The following is a 21,424-nucleotide window of genomic DNA, read 5'->3' on the forward strand; positions in this document are numbered from 1 at the left end:
TTCACTTTTTTAAAGTTTGTAAGCTTCCACAGATAGCATGCAATAAGGCAGTTGATATATATAAAGTTTCTAAACAACAGAGCACAAAAATCATTTATGTAATACAGGGCTAACAGTAGTGTGTGATTCTTGGTAATGGTGATATGACTTTCAGCCATCTTATTAAAGAATATTTGCTATTTGTTGTAACATTCACTAATCACTATATAACCACAGAAATGCCTGTTTTAGTACAGTGGTTCTGAAACTGAACCAATCATCTGAATTACCTGAGGGACATAACAAGAAAATAGAAAAAAAGAAGTTTTAAATCTCGACCAATATAGATTCATGGTATAAAGGAACAGAAAAAGATCCTGGATATCATAATCCAATCCTTTCATTTTACAAATGAAATTTATGCAGACAGTGATACACAGAACTGAGATTCGATTCCAAGTCTTCATAGTCTCAGTGCAGTTCTCTGGCCTTAACAGTGTGCTCCCTGAAATTCGCTTGTGGGTTTTCTCTGGCTGTAATTCCTGGTGAGATAGGCTGTTAACCAGCTTTGATCTCATGCTTCAGACATAGATAGCTACTGCTGACCAGCTTTGTCCTTCTCTTTGGTATTATCACCGAAGTTCTTTGTTGCCACACCATTTAATGAGTGGTCTCTAAACTTTTCAGTGGTTTCAAGTGTGAGGTTAGAATACTTTTTAAAAAGTATTTTTTGTGTGTGTGTGTGTGTTTATATGTAATTTATTTAAAATTTAAGAAATAGAAATATACAGAAAGGTTGTAAATAAACATTTTTAATCCATTTCCAGGAGGTAATATTTAACAGTCTTTAAAAATTTAATGTTTATACCTATACATATCTTTGTTTCCTTAAAGTTGGGCTAAAATGTGTGCACATAATTTGGCTATCGATAAATATTGACAAACTGCCTTTCAGAAATTGTCCTCCCTTTTTTAAAAAAATACATTTTTATTGATTTCAGAGAGGAAGAGAGAAGGAGAGAGAGAGATAGAAACATTGATGATGAGAGAGAATCATTGATCTGCTGCCTCCTGCACACCCCCTACTACTTACTGGGGATCCAGCACAACCCGAGCATGTGCCCTTGACTGGAATCAAACCGGGACCCTTCAGCCCACAGGCCGATGCTCTATCCACTGAGCCAAACCAGCTAGGGCTGCCCTCCCTTTTTAATCCCAACATTTTTTGGGGGGTCTCATGTGATAAAATTTTAAATTAAGAATATATTAATGATGGCAAGTTACATCTTTATTAACACTTTTAAATGAATTTATATTTTATTAGTTATGATACCATGCCATACATTTGCACATTAATGACACATGTGCATGTGCGGGACATTTGTTCAAGCTGCATCTGTTCTTTTTATATTTAATGAAAATGAACATTTTTAGTCCTTATTACCAAAGCAGTACATGTTCATTGGTGTGCTTCATTCTTCACAAACACAGTATTACTATAGTCTTTCAGCCTAGACTTGTTACATTTTTCATGTCCTGTTGTTGTTACTCCTGTTTTTTGTTAAATGTTAAAATATGGGACTGAGAGAGGCTAGGAGGTTGTGGCCGGATTCTTACATAGAAACAAACAGCAATTAGATAGCAAAACCAAAAACTCAAGAAAAATTCATACAACAAAACTGGATAAGACTTCAATGTTTGGCCACAATGAAATAACTGGCAACATATTTTCTTTCCATAAACAACTAGAAAACAACAAAATATATGAAAAAACTGCTTCCAGATCTTGGATAACAGGTAGTATAGGAACTGAGAGGAAACAGGTGAAGCGAGCTCTATAATCCCTCCATCTTTCTGCCTGGAGCCATTCTCTTGACCCTGGTTTGGGAAGGGGAAACCAAGCAAAGCATGTTGTCGTGCTGAATTGAGGAGACTGAGTTGGGGGAGGCTTTTCTGGCTGGAATTTGCACGTCAGATTGGCAGAGAGGAGGGAGGTAGACAGAAACCTGTTCAGGTATCTCTGCACAGGGGCCAGCAAAAATCCCTAGAGAGCTTTAAGCTGAATAATTTCTGGGGTTCCTGGGGCCAAGAGGCATTGGGATACTTTCTTAAATACCTGGAGCATTCAGTAGGACCCCCAGAAGCTCAGCTCTTGGTAGTAGAGCTAGAGTAGTCCTAGAGTGCCACCGTAGACACATCTGAACAGTTTAAAAACAAGCTTTGAATGGATCATGCGCAGGGGTGGGCAAACTTTTTGACTCGAGGGCCACAATGGGTTCTTAAACTGGACCGGAGGCCGGAACAAAAGCATGGATGGAGTGTTTGTGTGAACTAATACATGTTAACACTGCTGCTGGTGAAGGAGCGGAGGGGAGAGCAAGAGAACCCTCCACTCTTTCGGCTCCGCGGGCCGGATAGAACAGCCGAACGGGCCGGATCCGGCCCGCGGGCCGTAGTTTGCCCACGGCTGATCATGCTGATTCTCAAGTGACTTGACTACTTGTCAAAACAAAATACAGCATTCTTTAAAAAGGAAGACAAGCCCTGGCCAGTTGGCTCAGTGGTAGGAGCATCATCCATACACTGAAAGGTTGTGGGTTCGATTACTGGTCAGGGCACTTACCTAGATTGTGGGTTCGATCTAATCAATGTTTCTCTCTCCCTCTCCCTCCCTTTCCCCCCTTTGCCTTTCTGGGAAAAAAAAAAAAAAGATAAAATCCAGTGAGCAACACTAATAACATTATAAATTATGAATATTCTTAGTGATTTAACAGAAAACATGAACATTGTGAGGAAAGAAATGGAAAGTGTAAAAATATGGAACTTATAAAGCTTAAAAATACATCTAAAGTGGGAAAAATTCACTTTATGAGATGAATAGCAGATTATTCTAAAGAAAGGGTCAGCAAATGGAAAGATACAGCAAGAATATCCAAACTGAAGCACAAAGAACAAACAAAACAGCTAAAAAAATGAATAGAAGCTCATTGACCTGTGGGACAATAGCAGGTAGTTTAACATGTAACGTCTATCTCAAAAGAAGTGCAAGGGAAGCAGAAAAAATTTTGAAGAAAATAATGGATGAAGTATTTCCAAATTTGATGAAAACTATAAACACAGATTCAAGAAGCTCATGAAGTCCAAGCAAGATAAATCTTTGTGACCTTGGGGTAGGCACATTTTTCTTATGCTCAGAAAGTATATTCAGGGTTGGGCAAAGTAGGTTTACAATTTTTCATATGGAGAACAATACAATAATACATAATCCTATCTAATAATAGACAAACATGGTAATTGACCGTACCTTCACTACGCCTCCCATCAGCTAATTTGCATACTGCAGGCAGGGCTGGCCAGTGCCAGATGCCATCTGGGCCCCGTGTGCGGCCCTGGGCGGCCGGGCTTAGGCGGCGCGATCGCGTCACCTAAGCCCCGCCCCAGCCGGGACCCCATGGCGATCCCAGAGCAGGCCAGTGCAGAGGGCGGCCCACCCCTAGGTGGGCCTGCTCCTGGGATCGCCATGGCGATCCCAGAGCAGGAAAGTTCCCCACAGGCAGCACCCAGCAGGGCCTGCCCCTGGTCTCTGCAGTGATCCGGTGATCCATGAGCAGGAAAGCGCAGCCTGCAGGCAGTACCCCACCCTGGCCACAGCTCAAGGGAAAGAAAAACATGCAGTGGAGGCCAGGAGCCTGAGAGATCAGCACAGAGGGACTCCTGCTCTGAGCCTCCATGCGGCAGGCCCCCAGTGGACACACACACACACACACACACACACACACACTCAGGCCTGCTCTGAGCCTCTGCTGACAGACTGGCCGTCAGTAGGACATCCACTGAGGGCTCCTGGACTGTGAGAGGGGCAGGCTGGGTTGAGGGAATCCCCCGCCCCCCCCCTCCCGCCCCCAGTGCATGAATTTTGTGCACTGGGCCTCTAGTAATACAATAATAAACTTTCAGGTACTCACAACTGTAAACTTCCTTTTGCCCCACTCTGTATTATAAAATAAACTGATATATTAGACATCCCAATTGAAAACTTCACAGAACTCAGTGTTCGTGAGCATGTGGAACAACTGGAACTTGTATATCTTGCTAATGGAATATAAAATGTTATAACTATTTTGGAAAACAGTTTGGCAGCTTCTTATAAAGTTAAATATATGCTAATTAGTCAACTCAGAAATTTCATTTTAAGATGTCTATCCGAAAGAAATTAAAAAATATTTTTACAAAAAACTTTGTAGAGGAATGTTCATAGCACCCTTGTTGTTAATGGCCCCAAACCAGTGACAATCCAAATTTCCATCAACAGATGAATAGATAAGCAAACTAGTACATTTATGTAATGGAATACTAAGCAATAAACAGAATGAACTGCTGATACACTCAGCATGGACAAAGGTCAGACATGCTGAGCGGAAGAAGCCAGGGACAAAAGAGTACATAATGTATGCTTCCATGAATTTGCAATGAAATTCTAGATCAGGCAGAACAGAAGTCATCCATAGTGTGACACAAAGCGGATTAGCATCTGCCCAGGGCTGGCATGGGGTAGGGACTGATTGGGACTGGGTATGAGGGAAGGCTTTGGGATGACAGAAATGTTCTTAAATTTGGTTTTAGTGCTAGTTATACAGATACAGTGGGGCCTTGACTTACGAGTTTAATTTGTTCTGTGATGGAGCTCGTAAGTCAAATCACTCGTATGTCAAATCAATTGTGAACGAGTGAGACACATGATGCTGGGCTGATGTTGTGGCGTTCACTGTGACGTTCGCTGCGCCAACTAGCGGTGGGGTATCTGAAGCTGGCTCGTAACCCGAATTTTAGCTCGCAACTCAAAGCAAAAAATCGGCCGAGAGATGGCTTGTATCTCGAAAAACTCGTTAGTCGGGACACTCGTAAGTCAAGGCCCCACTGTATATGTGTTTGTCAATAACTCATGAAACTACTCTTATAATGAGTATATTTTATTGTATATAAATTATATTTCAGTAAAGTTGATTTTTGACACTTTTATGTGAAGATACAATTATAAGCCAGGTACTTTATATTATCTCATTTAACCCTTACAATTATTTATTCATTTGAGAATAGTCAGCATAAACTTTTTGAGGTTCTACATACCAGCTTTCTGTGCCAGGTACTGCAGATACAGTTGTGAGTGAAATCTATCAGTGTTTCCACTTACCCTAATGGGCAGTTTATTTGAAAGAGAAACATTAATAAACAGTGCCCCTTGGGAAGGTGCTATGAGAGCATATAAAACATTTATCTTTAGCATATATGTTCTTGTGACATATTACATGAATACATATGTGGTCTGTGCCTTGGTTTCTTCATTTGCAACTACTACCCATCTGATAGGGTTGTTTTAAAAATACTAAGTGACTTAATACCTGTAAAGTGTTTTGACTGGTGCTAGTAGACAGGAGGTGCCCAGGAAGTATTGGCTGCTTTCTTGATGACATTTGACAACTCTAGTTGTTGCCTGGACTGACTCAGGAAACACTGGAGTATGACCACGTTTGGGGGACGAGATTATGAGTTTGATGAGAAATGTTGGGTTTTAGGTGCTTTTGAGACACCCCAGTGAAGGTATCCTGTAAGCGGTTGTGGGGACTTGCTAGGTACAGCTCTAGAAGCAGTGGAGAGGCCTGGGCTGGAGATAGAAATTTTGGAGAGTGTTCAGCATCTAGACTGAAGTTGCCTTGAGTGTAGAGAGAAAAACTGTGTACGCACACATCCATACCTACATATAACAGAGGGACTTAGACCTAGATGTGAGTCTTGAGGAACTCCAGCATTTAATTGGTATGCCTTTTTAATAATTTCCTCTTTAGTATGATTTGCTGCATTTGTTCCTGTCTTCCAAAATACAAGCTGAAACAAAAGGAAATAATTAGGAATAAAAACAGAAGTCCAGGTTCTTGGTGAGATGGACACCAATTTTCACTCTGCTTACATGCAGCCGAGAGAAGGGAAATACGTTTAGCAACATGGATTTCATTTTCTAACCAAAAAAAGCATATACATTGACCTGCAACGAAAACTTTTGTTTGGAACTGAGCTTAAATTGTTCTTAAATTTCAAGAAGAGTTTTTTTATGTGACTTGCATAGATGACAGGATAAAAGTGAACATTGTTTCAAGACAGAGAAAACAGGGATTTTGCAAAAGACTTACTGATGCTGTCCTCATGGGCAGTTCTTAATTTATCCTTAGGTATTGAAGTAGCTTGTCTTTCCCATCAGGTTCTTTTTACAGTTTGCTTTGACTAGGAGATAAAAGGACTGAAGCCATGTCTTTGCTAAAGCACAGATAATTTTTTTTTCCTCAAGCCCTCTCTTTTTTTTTTTTTAAAATATATTTTATTGATTTTTTACAGAGAGGAAGGGAGAGAGATAGAGAGTTAGAAACATCGACGAGAGAGAAACATCGATCAGCTGCCTCCTGCACATTTCCCACTGGGGAAGTGCCCGCAACCCAGGCACATGCCCCTGACCGGAATCGAACCTGGGACCTCTCAGTCCGCAGGCCGACGCTCTATCCACCGAGCCAAACCGGTTTCGGCAGCCCTCTCTTTTATATTTTGATTGGATTCACCCTTAAAATAACAAAAGACAAAGGCTTAGTAATCTGCAACTTAACCAATTTTTAATTTATAAACTAAAATTAGGATTTGTTTTCTGAAAGCCCCTAAATAAAAAATGATTACATATTTTTCTTGGTCCTTATTTTTCCCCTAATTAGATGTTTTGATTAATTCAGAGTCACTGTTATAATTACCCTTCATTTATTCATAAGACAACTCTTTATTAATTGTGTATGCTGGCGTTCAGGGCTTCAGGGATGATATGATTTTGGCCCTTCAGGATTTCCCAGTATGGTGGAGTAGAAAGTATGTTATTAAAAAAGAGGGAGGATAGTGTGATAAATGCGTAATAGTAACATTTGTAAGATATTAAGTAAACAATATCTTTTCCATCTGGAATACTGGGAACAGCCTTTGGAATTAGGATGAGTTGGGGCAGCAGCAAATACAGTCACCCCCAGGAAGGGAGGTCGAATGGAAAGGGGAAGATCTAGATGCATCATTTTATTCATTCCTTCCAACAGCTCTGGGAGGAGATTTGTAATATTCCACTTTACAGATGTGGAAACTAGTAAGAGGAGAGAGTCAGGGTTTTAACTATGTGAGACTCCAAAGTTTGTGCTCTTGAGCGCCAGGTCTCTTGAATATCTAATTTTAAAAAAAAAAAATGCTTTTCTATTTGGAGGAATCATTGTTCTAGGAGATAGGATAGTATTGAAGGTTGGATGCTGCTGTTTTAGGAATCAAAACAAAAGGGAAAGGAAGCTCAGGTCCCTTTATCTAGTAGCAGAATTCACTGGGCCTGCAGGGTTTTCTGACCTGGAATCAAACATGAGGTGAAAGGGTTTAAGGCTGTGTGTGGATCACTCTTCCAACAGGAGAGCTCAGGTAGGCTTAGGTGCAGCACATTTTCTTTTAGCATGACACAATAGAAATAACATGGTCTTAATAGTGCAGTACAGCGAGATTTGAACCCCATTTGCTAGTTGTGTGACCTTGGTAAATGACTAACCTCTCTGAGTATTACATGCAGCCGTGGGCAAACTACGGCCCGCGGGCCGGATTCGGCCCGTTTGAAATGAATAAAACTATTGAAAAAAAAGACCGTACCCTTTTATGTAATGATGTTTACTTTGAATTTATATTAGTTCACACAAACACTCCATCCATGCTTTTGTTCCGGCCCTCTGGTCCAGTTTAAGAACGCATTGTGGCCCTCGAGTCAAAAAGTTTGCCCACCCCTGAGGGATGACGTGAGAATTAAGATAATGAATGAGAAGTGTATATAACACATATTAAGCACGGAAGAGGTCTTTGCCTCCTCATCTCCAAACAGGCTCTAGAGAAAGCTTCAGTTAAAAAATGGAACTAGAGAACATTCTATAATTTTCCTAAACATTTTTGGACTCCAGTTTCTTTTAGAATTATCGTGATAATCGTTTTATTTGATCTTGATAAAAGCTCAGTGAAGTAGGATAGAGCAGGTATTTATAGATGAGAAAATGGGATCCTTTTTCTAATTTATTTTTTAAAAAATTTAAGTATTTAAAAATATTCATAGAGGGAGAGAGAAACATCAATTATGAGAACAATTTTTAAAAATATATTTTTATTGATTTCAGAGAGGAAAGGAGAGAGATAGAAACATTAATAATGAGAGAGAATCATTGATTGGCTGCTACTTACACACCACCCCCCCCCCCCCCATGGAGCCCAAAACCAGGGCATGTGCCTGGCCAGTGTGGCTCTGTGGTTGAGTGTTGACCTATGAACCAGGAGGTTGTAATTTCTTGAAGTCCTTTGGAAACCTATTAGATGAAAAAGATTTCCTAGAACTCTCAATGGTATGATAGTGACATCTACAGTAATAGCTCATATTATTACAGTCTTTTAAGAAGCTGCAATTTAGATAATTTAACAGTAAAATCAGTAAGGACTTAACAATTGACTATCAAAACTTGCCATTTTGGGGGAGAAAGGAGGTATAAAAATATGTGATCAACTATACTTTGTTTAACAGAATCACTTGTATAAATAATTACAATAAAACCTCAATTTTCCAAAACTACTATCACTTAGAACAGTGGTCGGCAAACCGCAGCTCGCGAGCCACATGTGGCTCTTTGGCCCCTTGAGTGTGGCTCTTCCACAAAATACCACGTGCGGGCACGCATGTACAGTGCGATTGAAACTTCGTGGCCCACATGCAGAAGTCGGTTTTCGGCCTCGGTGAGTCTATTTTGAAGAAGTGGCGTTAGAAGAAGTGGGGGGTGTCGGTCGGTTGGGCGATGGGAGATGCAGTGTAGGCGAGGCCGCAGGATACGCAGCGGGGGAGGCGCGCACGATTCATGCATGAGTTGAGTGAGCCAGTCAGTCAGCAGTCTCATTGTGCAATGGTTAGTGCTAGTCGCGTCCGCAAATTGTGCCCAGGTGACAAAAGTACCTATTCGAAGCATAAAGTTACCTGTATTTTTCCAACCAGCTGCAAATCCTACAGGTATTTTTGTCATCACTTTAAGAATTGTAATTCTTTTGTGTTGGTGGCTTTATTATTATAAAATTAAACATTTTTTTAGATGCCCTCTCTGAGATGGCTACAAAGAAGAAGCAAAGAAAAACGGAAGACGAAAACCGTGAATTTAAAGTTGAATGTACCTACCTATATAGTTTAGTTTAAAAAATTTGGCTCTCAAAAGAAATTTCAATCGTTGTACTGTTGATATTTGGCTCTGTTGACTAATGAGTTTGCCGACCACTGACTTAGAAGATTGGGATTATTAAAATAAATTTAAAGATGTATAGAATTCAACTGAGAATTTAAAAGGCCAAGGTAGTCCTGTAATTGGTGTTTGGGCTGAAAAAGCTAGATTGGTGAAGTGCAAGAAAATGAGATTCAGGAGACAGAGATAAGGTGATAACCAAGGCCAAAGAGGACAAAGGAAAGTGGAAAGGTGACAGGTATTGGAGCAGCTGATGTGAGGTGCCCTGGGTGTTGCAGGAGAGCACAAGGGGATGACAGGAAAGCAGGTGATAGACCCGCACCATTTCACTAGGAATTTAATTTTTAAATTAAATTAAAAATTTTGTTTTAGAGAGAGAGAGGGGACGGGAATAGAGAAAAAAAAACAATGATCAGCATGCCCCCTACTGGGGATCGAGCCCGCAACCCAGGCATGTGCCCTGACTGGGAATCGAACTGGCAACCTTTTGGTGCATGGGATGACACCCAACCCACTGACCAATGCTGGCCAGGGCTCGAAAATATTTCCTAAAAAAATCCTGAAACATCAAAAAGGTTTGTGTTCAATATATTACACTTGGTTATAAGAGGATATAAATAGTTTAGAAAGCGTATCTGCTAGGGTTAAAACAGAAAAGTTAAAAAACACAGATAAGTTGTGCTTGGAGGATTAATCTGGTAACTAGACTATTCTCTGGCTATTCCATTTGAAGTTTCATGAAACTTGTATTTTTTTATAAATTTGCTAAGTATTCTATTTAATTTATCATAAATTAATTCTTGTAACAGATTTTAAGTATTTAATTTTGAAATATTTCAAGTTTACAGGAAAAGTTGAAGTATTTTAGATTAATAGACATCCATGTACCCACTACCCAGTTTTAATAGGTATTACATTTTGTCATATTTACCCCAAATATTTTTTAAAGAGATAATGTCTTATATAAATAACTAAAAAAGCCCCTTTTATGTATGCTTTTGTGCTTTCTGTAAGCATATAGTTATGAACAATGTATACCATTGTATGTGAATGTATGTTGGTAATTGCTTTGGAGAACAGTTTGGCAATACCCAATAGAATTGATGTTGGTCTTTGTCAGTTATCTCATGATACATAACAAACCACCCCAAATTTAGTGCTTGACACAGTGATTTCTTATTTCTCCTGGTTCTGTGGGTTGTCTCGGTGGTTCTCCTGTTTGTTTCATCTGTGCTCGTTAATGGGCCTGATTTAGCTGGGACACTGGCTGGGCAGAAAGCTTCAAGATGGTCTCACTCACGTGTTTGCCAGTTTATGCTGGTTGTCAGCTACAGTGCTGTTCCTCTGCCATCTGGCCTCTTGTCTCACAATAGGCTAGACTGGCCTCCTTCCATGGTGGTCCGAGGGCAGCCATCCAGTAAACATACGTTGAAGTTTCAAGGTCTCTCATGGCCTGGGCCCTGAACTTATAATAGTGTGGCTTCCATGTGTTTTGCTGGTCAAAGCAAGCCTTCATTTTTGAGAAAATTCTACCACATTATCATACCCTTCAATTCAGCTGTTTTACTCCTCTCTGTCCTGGAGAAACTTACAAAACAGAAACATGTAGTACAAAGTTGTGCACTGCAGACTTGTTTATAATAGCCAAAAAGTAAAACAATATAACTATCAGAGGAAAATGGATAAATTTTAGTTTGCTTAAAAATACCATATAGCATTTAAAATGAACTATGTCTATATGAATCACCATGAATAATTCTAAAAATAGGTTGAGTGAAAAAGTCAGGTTGGAAAGAATATGGGTAGACTTATCCTATATAATAAAAGGGTAACATGCAAATCAACCGAACAGCAGAACAGCCGGTCGCTATGATGTGCACTGACCACCGGGGGGAAGACGCTCAACGCAGGAGCTGTCCCCTGGTGGTCAGTGCGCTCCCACAGGGGGAGCACCGCTCAGCCAGAAGCCAGCTCAGCTCAAGGCTGGCGAGCGCAGTGGTGGTGGAGGGATATCCCCCAAGGGCTAAGGAGGGCTCCTGGACTGCCAGAGGGCACAGGACGGGCTGAGGGACTCTCGCAGAATCTCGTGCACTGGGCCTCTGGTGTTTTTGTAATAACTTTGAAGTTTAACATTTGAAGTTTCTCGTGTAGGCTAGTGAGGATTTTGGTTTTGCTTTTGTTTTAAATCGCAGCTTATCTTTGGATGGCCTCCTTAGAACTGGTGCTTTGAGTAGCTTCCATCCTTGGACAGCCAGTAAAGTTGTACTGTTTTCTGGCCAGACCAAGTGCTTTGTCTGGTCTAGCCATCACTAACAAGTCTGTGTTTAGTTTGTTGGCCATTCAATTATAGCTCTTTATGCAGCTTTATCAGTATTGTTGGAAAAGACACTTAGAGTACAATTCTTTACTGTCTAAACTTATACCAGTTTATCTTCTCTGAGTTTCTTACCTGTAAGTGGGTAGGGCGATATGTATTTCATAGAGGTGATGGGATGATTGGGATAATAATGCATAAAACTTTAGACCAGTACCTGGTATAATGCAGGTGCTCTACAAACTGAAGCTCAAAAACACACACAAACATATAGAATGGCATCTACGTTAAATTCACTTTCAATTGTGTAATGACTAGGTAGGATTACTTTAATTGCAGTGGGCTTCTGAAATTATGAAAGTTCATTATGATTAACTATAATTTACATTTTAAAGGTAATTTAAATTTATCAAGTTCTTTATAAAGTTCACTATCTGATTTTGTTACCAAGACAACTTTGTAAGATAGTTATCTTCTATCTAAGATAGCCTTCAAGTTTCAGGACAGGTTAAACAAGCAGTGGTAGTAGAAAGCTGATAGTGGTTGTAATGAAGGCATATTAAAGTAGAAATAATGATACTATTATATTTTAATTTTTATGAGTTCTTTTTGGTTTGTGTGCTTTACTACTTAGATTCTGAATACATTTGGCTCTGTACTTTTCGTGTTTGCGTGTGTGTATGAGAGAGGGGGAGAGGGGGAGAGAGAAGGACTGTAGAAGAGGGTTGGTTGTGTCTTAATGGGACTGGAACTGCTGAAAAAGGAGATCCACGGCCTCTTTCTCACTCAGATCCAATAGTGTTGTATCCTCCACTCCTACCCTAAGGTCATGTTTTTAAATGCAGGGCTGATTGTCAAGATTCTTCTTTCTTTCTTTTCTTTTTTTCTTTGCAAATGTATAAATGTTTTATGGCAGCTTAGTATATGCCAGGGATTTGAGGAGAATTCCTTAGGTAGAATATGGATTAAAATTAACCCCAGTTTGGCTAACCATGTAGGATTTGCTAAGCCAAGTATGACAAATATATTTGGTGGCTACTATTCAAATGCTTTGATTCAATTTATGCATATTAAACTAATTTTTTTTGAATCCTCATCTAAGTATATGTTTTTATTGTTTTGCGAGAGAGGGAAAGGGAGAGGGGGAGAGAAATATCAATGTGAGAGAGAAACATCGATGAGTTGCCTCCCGTACGTCTGCCAACTGGTGATGGAACTTGCAACCTGGGTATGTGCCCCGACTGGGAATCGAACCCACCACCTTTCAGTGCACGGGACAAGGCTCCAACCAAATGAGCCACACTGGCTAGGGATGAATGTTTTTTTATTTTATTTCATGCTTTAAAAGTTTAAGAGAAACTTAAAAATATTTGACTCTCTGACTTTTGTGGAATGTAACTATTGGTGATTGGTATTTTGGGTAGTCTATCTTCTTAAATAATTCCCCTTTTAGGATGTTTTGTAATTTAAAAAAAAAATTAGATACTTAATGTATTAGGTCTTTATCATCTCTTTTATATTATCATAAATATATCACCTTTTACCATTTATATGGATTTACTTCCAAGTAAGTAATTTTGACTTTGGGATCATATATCAGTGGTAAATTAGTTTTGAAATAGGTTATATTTATCACTTATCCTGTGACTCTGAAGTGCTTTAGAAGCTAACGATACTAAATTTATTTTTTGTTTTCCTTTGTATTTCAGAGTCTCTGTTGATTTTGGAAGAATTACCTGGTAACAAACATGACTGAGTTCTGGCTTATTTCGGCTCCTGGGGAGAAAACATGTCAACAAACGTGGGAGAAATTGCATGCGGCAACCACAAAGAACAATAATCTTGCTGTTAGTTCAAAGTTCAACATTCCTGACTTAAAGGTAAAACTGCACCCTGCAGCAGCGTATGAGTTCATCACGAAAGGGAGACAGTGTATCTCTGCTTCCCTTTTGGTAGAAATGAGATACCCAAGTTCCTTCTCTGGCCATTGGCATAATTTAGAACCTGTTCTTGTTCTTTCCAATCTTCAGATTTTAGATAATAAGTAAATTGAGATTTTAGAAGTGAGCTACCTAAACAAAATAACATTTTTTTCTAAACATTTATGCTTTTCTAAATTGTAATTTAAATTGTAATGAGAAATCTTATAAAAAGATTTGATATATATTTTGGGAGTTATGAATTCCTTCAAGACACTGATATATACTATGGACATTTCTTCCAAAACATGCTCATTTACACACACACAGTTTTGCATATAAATTCAGTTACAGACCCTCTAATGCAGTCATGGATCTGTGCTTAAGAGCTGCTATTGTAAACCATGGCTTCAGACGATCCACCGTCACTGGGCAGGACAAGCAGAGGCATAGACCTGCCTTTGCAGAATTGTCATGTCTTAAACAGTGGTTATACCCATGCATTAGAGGATTATCTTGTACATGTAATAGTTTTGAAATGTCTGGCAAACATTTTTTAACCACACTTGCACATTATGAAATAAAAAAAAGGAGAACTTAAGTTTGTGGGCCCTTCAAATTAAGATGTTGTACCATCTTGTAAAAAAAAAAAGAGAGAGAGAGAAACCTAAGTAATAAAATGCTGTATTGCCCCTCTAGGTTGGCACACTGGATGTCTTGGTTGGTTTGTCGGATGAACTGGCTAAACTGGATGCATTTGTAGAAGGGTAATGTACTTATACGCACAGACTAGAGCAAAATGAAAGTCACTGTTACCAGGCTACTAGACATTTGGTTTATTATCACACATAGATTGATTTTAGAAATGTTGACTCTTTTTTTTTTTTTTGCAATCGACTTTATTTTGATACTAGAGGCCCAGTGCATGGATTCGTGCACTGGTGGGGTCCCTCGGCCTGGCCTGTGCCCTCTCACAATCTGGAACCCCTCAGGGGATGTCGGACTGCTGGTTTCGGCCTGATCCCCGCAGGCCAGGCTGAGGGACCCCACCGGTGCACCCTCTAGTATGCATACAAGATTTTTGGTTAATCTCTTCCCACCCCCTCACCCCCTTCCCTCTGAGATTCATCAGTCTGTTCCATGTTTCCATGCTTGTGCATTGAGCATCTTCCCCCTGGTGGTCAGTGCATGTCATAGCGAACGGCTGAACAGTCACTTAGGCTCATATAGATAGATAGATAGATAGATAGATAGATAGATAGATAGATAGATAATTTCCATACAATAAAATACACCTGTTCGAAGTGTGATGTTACCATTTTTATTGAGATATACTTTACATGTCATGCAATTCACCTATTTAAAATGTACAATGCATTGATTCTTAGTATATTCACAGAGTTGTGCAGCCATCACCATAATCAACCTTAGTATATTTTTATCAACCATGAACATATGCACATTTTTGAATGTTCATAGCAATGGTTCTGTTTAAAAGATACTTGTTAATTTATAGGGGAATAATAGTTTGTCTCCTTTGAAGGAATAGGTGAATTTTGGAGACACAGCCAAGTGTATGTACAAATACCAGGTTAAACATGTTGAAGATTTATGGCTTATATTTTTTTCTGAAATTGTTCCACTTCCTTAGGTTGAGGTCATTCAAATTTAGCCCTTCTTTCAATTTTTCTGGTCTTTATTATTGGTTCTTGTGCAGGAGTTTCTGAATTTGTCTTTCAATTTACCCTTCCTGCCATTGAGCACACAGTCATCAGATTGTCCGAGCCCTGTTCTGACTCTGTTATCCCTCTCTCTAAAGTCTGACATCAGAGGCTATCTATCTGCAGTCTGGCCCAGCCTACCTTTCCAGCATAACATCCCCTTCTCGTCAGCATGACATTCCAGGCAGTCTGGACTGCTCATCATTCTCTGATTGCCTGTTGCTTTTCTACCTCTCCTGGTCTTGACTCATATGCTGCCCTGTGGCAAGAGTATACTTTCTTCCTGTCTAGTCATCCTTTCAAAACCATTCCTTTCCTTAGTTACCCAGTTCAGGAGCCATATGCTTCTTGATTACAGCAGTTGGGAGTGATCCCTTTTTCCTTTATGCTTCTCTTTCTATATCTTGGTAATCTTAGCTGGCACTTACCACAGATTGCTTTGTATTTAGTCATTTGTATATTTTGGTAGCTCTCCAATTCAACTTTAAGCAATGCGAAGTTAGTGATTTTGTCTTGTATACATTTGAATTTCATCCAGGGCCTAGTGGCACAACTGGATAAGGGAAAGAACACCAGACAGCAGAGTCAAAACACATTTCTAGTCACAAATCCGCCACTAACTGGTTTTGTTACTAAGTCACTTATTCTCTTTATAATTCGATGTCTTTACTTATAAAATGAAGAAATTGACAGGATGATATCTAGGTGCCTCAGAAGTTTGGCACTGAGGTTTCTTGTATATGATTGCTTCTTGCAAATGTTGCTGAATCATTACTGTTGCTTGTATTCTGTTGCCTTCCAGCTCCCTTTCATCCTAAGTGAAAGCATATAATTGGTGAATGCTCACTAGCTCTCTGCCTCCTCCTTTGTTCTTGGTCCTTGCAGATCCATTGCCCAGTTTTTCAGTTTATAATATATGGCTATTTACAAACTGTTTCTCACTACCTTTTCAGATTAATAAATATATTTCATGTAGTCTCTTTGAAACTCTATGGTTATTCAGTTGAGTTTTGCATAAAACAAAATTTTGGTCCATTTTATCCTTAAAACATTATTTAAAGAAGTTAGGACCCATTTGTTTTATATTATATAGATACTAGAGGCCCGTTGCAGGAAGATTCCTGCAAGAGTAGGGCTTCCTCGGGCCTATTCCTGCAAGAATAGGGCTTCCTGAGGCCGGCCGAGGCTGGCTTCACTCCCTTCTCCACTGCCTCGCTCCCTCCTGTCTCTGTCTGCTGCCTCGGCTCCCTCCCTTCTCCACCACTTTGCTCCCTCCATCTCTGCCACTTCTCTCCCTCCCATCTCCACCACCTCGCTCCCTCCCTTCTCCGCCGCTTCGCTCCCTTCTGCAGTGCTTGGCTTCCTTCTACACTGTCTTCAGTCTTCACTCCGTGCCTGTGTATGCAAATTAACTGCCATCTTTGTTGCGTTAATTTGCATATCACTCTGATTGGCTGGTGGGCATAGCACAGGGACGGTCACTTTACATGTTTCTCTTTTATTAGTGTAGATGTGTGATGGGAACATATATAGTCAGTTTCATGTCTTTATGTAGTGTGTTCATTGTATAGCATGGAATTTGGGTCTTTCTCCTGAAAGTTATTGTTGATTTTCTATTCTCCCAAGGGTGGTTAAGAAAGTGGCCCAATATATGGCTGATGTATTGGAGGATAGTAAAGATAAAGTCCAGGAGAATCTGCTGGCAAATGGCGGTAAGCTAATGTCTCATGATTTGATGTTGACTTGTACAAAGTGAATGACCAAGCTACAAAAACAAAAAAGAGTTTGCTTTGTGAAATAATCCTAGATAATAAAGATGTAATATGCAAATGGTCGTTACATAACAACCGACCACATAACGACTGGATCAGGGATCAGCAGGAGGGTGGGTCAGCGAGCTATAAGTGGGCAAGTGGGCAGCGGAGATCTACAGGAAGGCGGCAGTGAGCTACTGGCGCACAGATTTGTGTGCAGGCTACTAGTAGCTTTATAAAGGTGGCTTTGACATCATTGCTGTCATTTGTACTGCATTTGTTGTTTGTTATGAAATACCACTTTAGCATTTTCTTTAATTTAAATTAGGCTGATCTTTAGTTTTATGTCATTACAATACAAAATAACCTTCTATTCTGTATTTCCTTCTATTCTGTATTGCCTACTATAAAGTCACTAATGTGACTTTGTTAAATTAACATTTATTAAGTAGAGCCTCAGGGCATCATGGGATGGTGAGCCACTGTTCAACAAAAGGGAAAGTGAAATTGAGAAGTTTATTACTCTCAGGTCCTGGAGGAGGTAGGGCCCATGGAGAGGTCAAGGCAGGGTACAGGCCAGAGCATCAGGACACATGCCTTTAATAGGGTCTGTGGATGGAGTGCTTTGGGATTCCCAGGCTAAGTCCTGATTGGTCAATTGAGACCAAAAAGAGTAGGTTTTGGTAACTTGGAGAGGGCCTTCTCTAAAGGGTACACAGGGGAAGGCCCTGGGCAGTGAGGGATCAGGGAGAGTTCAATCAGGAACTTACACTTGGTTGTGACTCTGGAGGCTGTTATTTACGGCTGTTATTGAGGGAGAGGGAGTGTAATTTCTAGGCCCCTGCAGGCCACTTGGCCACACAAAAGGGATGGATGCCGAGGCAGCATTATGGAGTAGTTTGGTCAGACTCTCAAAAGTAGCAGTATTTTGCCTGGCCAGTGTGGCTCAATGGTTGAGTGTTGACCTATGCACCAATAGGTGACAGGTTCTTGGGTTCAATTCCTGGTCAGGTCACATACCGAGGTTATGGGCCCAACCCCCAGTGTAGTGTGTGCAGGAGGCAGCCGATCAATGATTCTAATCATTGATGTTTCTACCTCTCTCTCCTTTCCTCTGAGAAATCAATAAAGATATATTATTTAAAATATTTTTGAGTAAGTATAAAAGATTCAATCAAAAAAAAAGATTCAATCAAATCGCAACATAAAATTTTGAGTAACTGATGTTAACATATGTTCCACATTTATTTAATCAGAACATTTCAGAAATGATGATATATCTTTACTGATTTTCCAAATGCCAATTTCAAATATCTGAATGTTTACTGCGTCGCAGACTACAAAAAATTCTATTGCTTCTCCTCAGTAATTAATTTATTTCCTTATTTCAGTTGACTTGGTTACTTATATAACAAGATTTCAGTGGGACATGGCTAAATATCCAATCAAACAGTCTCTGAAAAATATTTCTGAAATAATTGCCAAGGTAAGATAAAAAATAACACAGGTAGGACACATCGATTTATAGTGGCTACTTTCATTTTATTAGCATTTAGCTATGGAAATACGCTTTAGGTTTTGACAAGGCAACTTAATTACAGATGATTGATACAAACAGGAGCTACCCTAACTACAACTTTACTAAAAAAAAAAATGTTAAGTATAGCACTTTCATGTGTAGAGTATCCAAGTAGTATAGTTTACTTATTTACATAGTTCATTTAAATATTGCATCAACAATGGTAAAATAAGAATCTTTAAAATTCTGTAATTATCGCTTATACACATTTTAAGGGTAACTGAGGTGTTGTAGAACAGGAAAATGGAGTCTATTAAGGATTTATGAGTCATGTGGATGGCAGTGGCCACTTATGTTTTATGTGCAGTGCTGATTTAGACGTTAAACTTTATGTGTTCTCTGACGCCTTCTGACAGTCATTATTGCTTCTCTGCCCAGAAGGACGCCACGCTCATATACCACATGAATCTGTGTACAGTTTCAGAGAGTACACAGATCCTGAAGCCCATCCATGAACTCGCTGAGTTAAAAGCTCCTTTTATATTGCAAAGTCCTGGAGCTTGAGAAAAAATGTAAAAGTCTTAACCTGAAATTATAACGAGGCAAATAGACAAAAAGCTATTTGTCAACATTTTTATGACCTGGCTAGGGTGAAAAGTATGGTTTAAACTACTTGGACAGACTTTGCTTACCCCTCTATGATTTTACTTGTATAGCGTGCTCTATAGTTAAATGTAACTGAATAGATTATCAAGGATTTTAACTAAAATCATAGAATTCAATGAACTTGAGTAGTTTGATAATATAAAATGGTGTTCTTACTAAGACTGAGCCTTATTTTTTTATTCTTATCAAGGATTTAGTGTTCTTCTTCCTGATACTGTATAGATGAGGAAACAGGCTCAGAGAAAGTCAAGGGACTTACCAGTACACAAAGCTAATAATGGTAGAGCTGAGTTGAAACTAGTTTTTCAGATGCTGTCAGGATTGCTGAGTGGTCAAAGGCCTCAGACTCAAGGTGCTCAAATGTGAAATCTGCTTTGTGTTGTCTCCCTAAAGTATTAGTAGTTTTAGTAATCTTTTTGAAAAATCAGCTTTTGTAAAATTTATAAATAAATGCAACTACAATTCAGAGTATATTGAGAAAACATTTTGTGTAATAATAGTAATAATAGAGTTGTGAACAATACAACTTTAATTTAGTTCCTTTGGGAATTAGTCCTTCAGCCGTATAAATTGAGGCCTTTTAATTAGTAATCTCTAAACTGGTGGCCTAGATTCCATTTAGGTTTAAGAAGTAATATAGTAAATAATTAAAATACATGTGGTCTAAAACATTATCTTTAGTAGAAAAGATTAATATGGAAATTACCATGGTTATTAAAAATAAAGTAGGTTATTTTAAAAATGACCTTATGAAGATGTGCTTTTAAAATATTTTTACATTAGGAACTAATTGTTATTTTTTAAAGTTAGTGTTTAAGTACAGCTACTTTAATTGTATTAATAGAGGTGGATTTAGGAAAATCTTGCTTATTTTATTTATTTTTTATTGATTTTATTTTATTTTTTTATTAAATCTTTATTGTTGAAAGTATTACATATGTCCCTTTTTTTCTCCCATTGACCCCTTATAAACCACCCCTGCCCCCCACCCCCTACCTTAGGCCTCCACCACCCTGTTGTCTGTGTCCATGAGTTATGCATATATGCATACAAGTTCTTTGGTTGATCTCTTCCCACCCACCCACCCCCACCTTCCCTCTGAGATTTGACAGTCTGTTCCATGCTTCTTTGTCTCTGGGCCTATTTTATTTTTAAAGGGAGTGACTCAGATCGACAATGACCTGAAATCTCGAGCATCTGCATATAATAACCTGAAAGGGAATCTTCAGAATTTGGAACGAAAGAATGCGTAAGCATATCAAGTATTTGTGAATATTAAGAATTAGAGAAGCACTGTAGCATACACTGAATGAGATATTGTTGGGGTTTAGTAAAGTTCCAGCTGTTTCTATAATCAAAGTGGTATTTTTTCACTTCATGGAGAAAAGTGTATTAATTGAGTCTAGTCAAAACAGATGTGAGGTTGATTTATTATACTTGTTTCATAAATAACACCTGTGAGTGCTGCTCAAGCGCTCAGCCCTGCTTTATGCATTTGGTAGAAAAATGTCTAAAATTAATTGTTTCAAATCAAATCATAGTTTAATTGCACAGTCTGCTTAGAAGAATTCTATAGAGGAATTCTTTTATAATCCGATATTCATTCTTTGTTTTCCAAGTTTAGGTGTTTTCCACCTTAGGTTTACTTAAAATCAAATACACTTCTTCTGGTTGATCTCCTTGTAGCATAACTACTACAGATGTAGCTTTAAGCACTTAACTGTTGAAGTTAAGCATTTATATCCCAGAGGAAAAGGTGGTTGATATATTTACTGTCAGTGGTGCAAACAGGCAAGACATTTTTATTATGAAAGGATCAGTACTGGTACACTACATGAAGACTGATTGGAAGAGTTGATTATTGGGTTAACTAACCAAAATTGCCTGGTATCAAAGATACCCAGGGAGAGGGAGGAAAACCAAGGTATAGATGATATAATTTCATAATTATGATGAAATAGACTTTAGTTGATATCTAATGAATAACACTTTCCCAGTCAAGATATTATAAATGTAATCAACAGAAGACCCATCTTCCAATAATTAAGGCAAACACAAAGGCAGACACTAGAGACAGATTTTGATAAATGTTGCCATTTCCTTCATTGCAGGGGTGAGAAATAGCTAAATTTTGATGACTTATAAAGTAAAAATGTTAACTATACTAATGCCTCTCTTGAGATGTCTTTATAGTGTGTGAATATAATTAGCTTGCTGTTTCTTTCTTGTGTTGTGGGA

At 38.9% G+C, this 21,424-nt stretch overlaps 1 protein-coding gene across 3 annotated transcripts in view; it reads left to right on the plus strand.

Moving 5' to 3' along the window:
• ATP6V1C1 (ATPase H+ transporting V1 subunit C1) overlaps positions 1–21,424 on the plus strand; it is a 36,635-nt gene that overhangs the window by 6,027 nt on the left and 9,184 nt on the right. For 2 of the 3 annotated variants that reach the window (XM_036337968.1, XM_036337967.1), the window contains exons 2-6: positions 13,317–13,487; positions 14,226–14,293; positions 16,874–16,959; positions 18,393–18,487; positions 20,344–20,435. In XM_036337968.1, the coding sequence (XP_036193861.1) occupies positions 13,356–13,487; positions 14,226–14,293; positions 16,874–16,959; positions 18,393–18,487; positions 20,344–20,435 (473 nt within the window). In that variant the 5' untranslated portion in view covers positions 13,317–13,355. Of the gene's footprint in view, positions 1–13,316; positions 13,488–14,225; positions 14,294–16,873; positions 16,960–18,392; positions 18,488–20,343; positions 20,436–21,424 lie in introns of those variants that run through there. The other variant, XM_036337969.1, reaches the window with a different exon arrangement.

This window comes from Myotis myotis, unplaced genomic scaffold, assembly GCF_014108235.1.
Source record: "Myotis myotis isolate mMyoMyo1 unplaced genomic scaffold, mMyoMyo1.p scaffold_m19_p_16, whole genome shotgun sequence".
NCBI lineage: Eukaryota > Metazoa > Chordata > Mammalia > Chiroptera > Vespertilionidae > Myotis > Myotis myotis.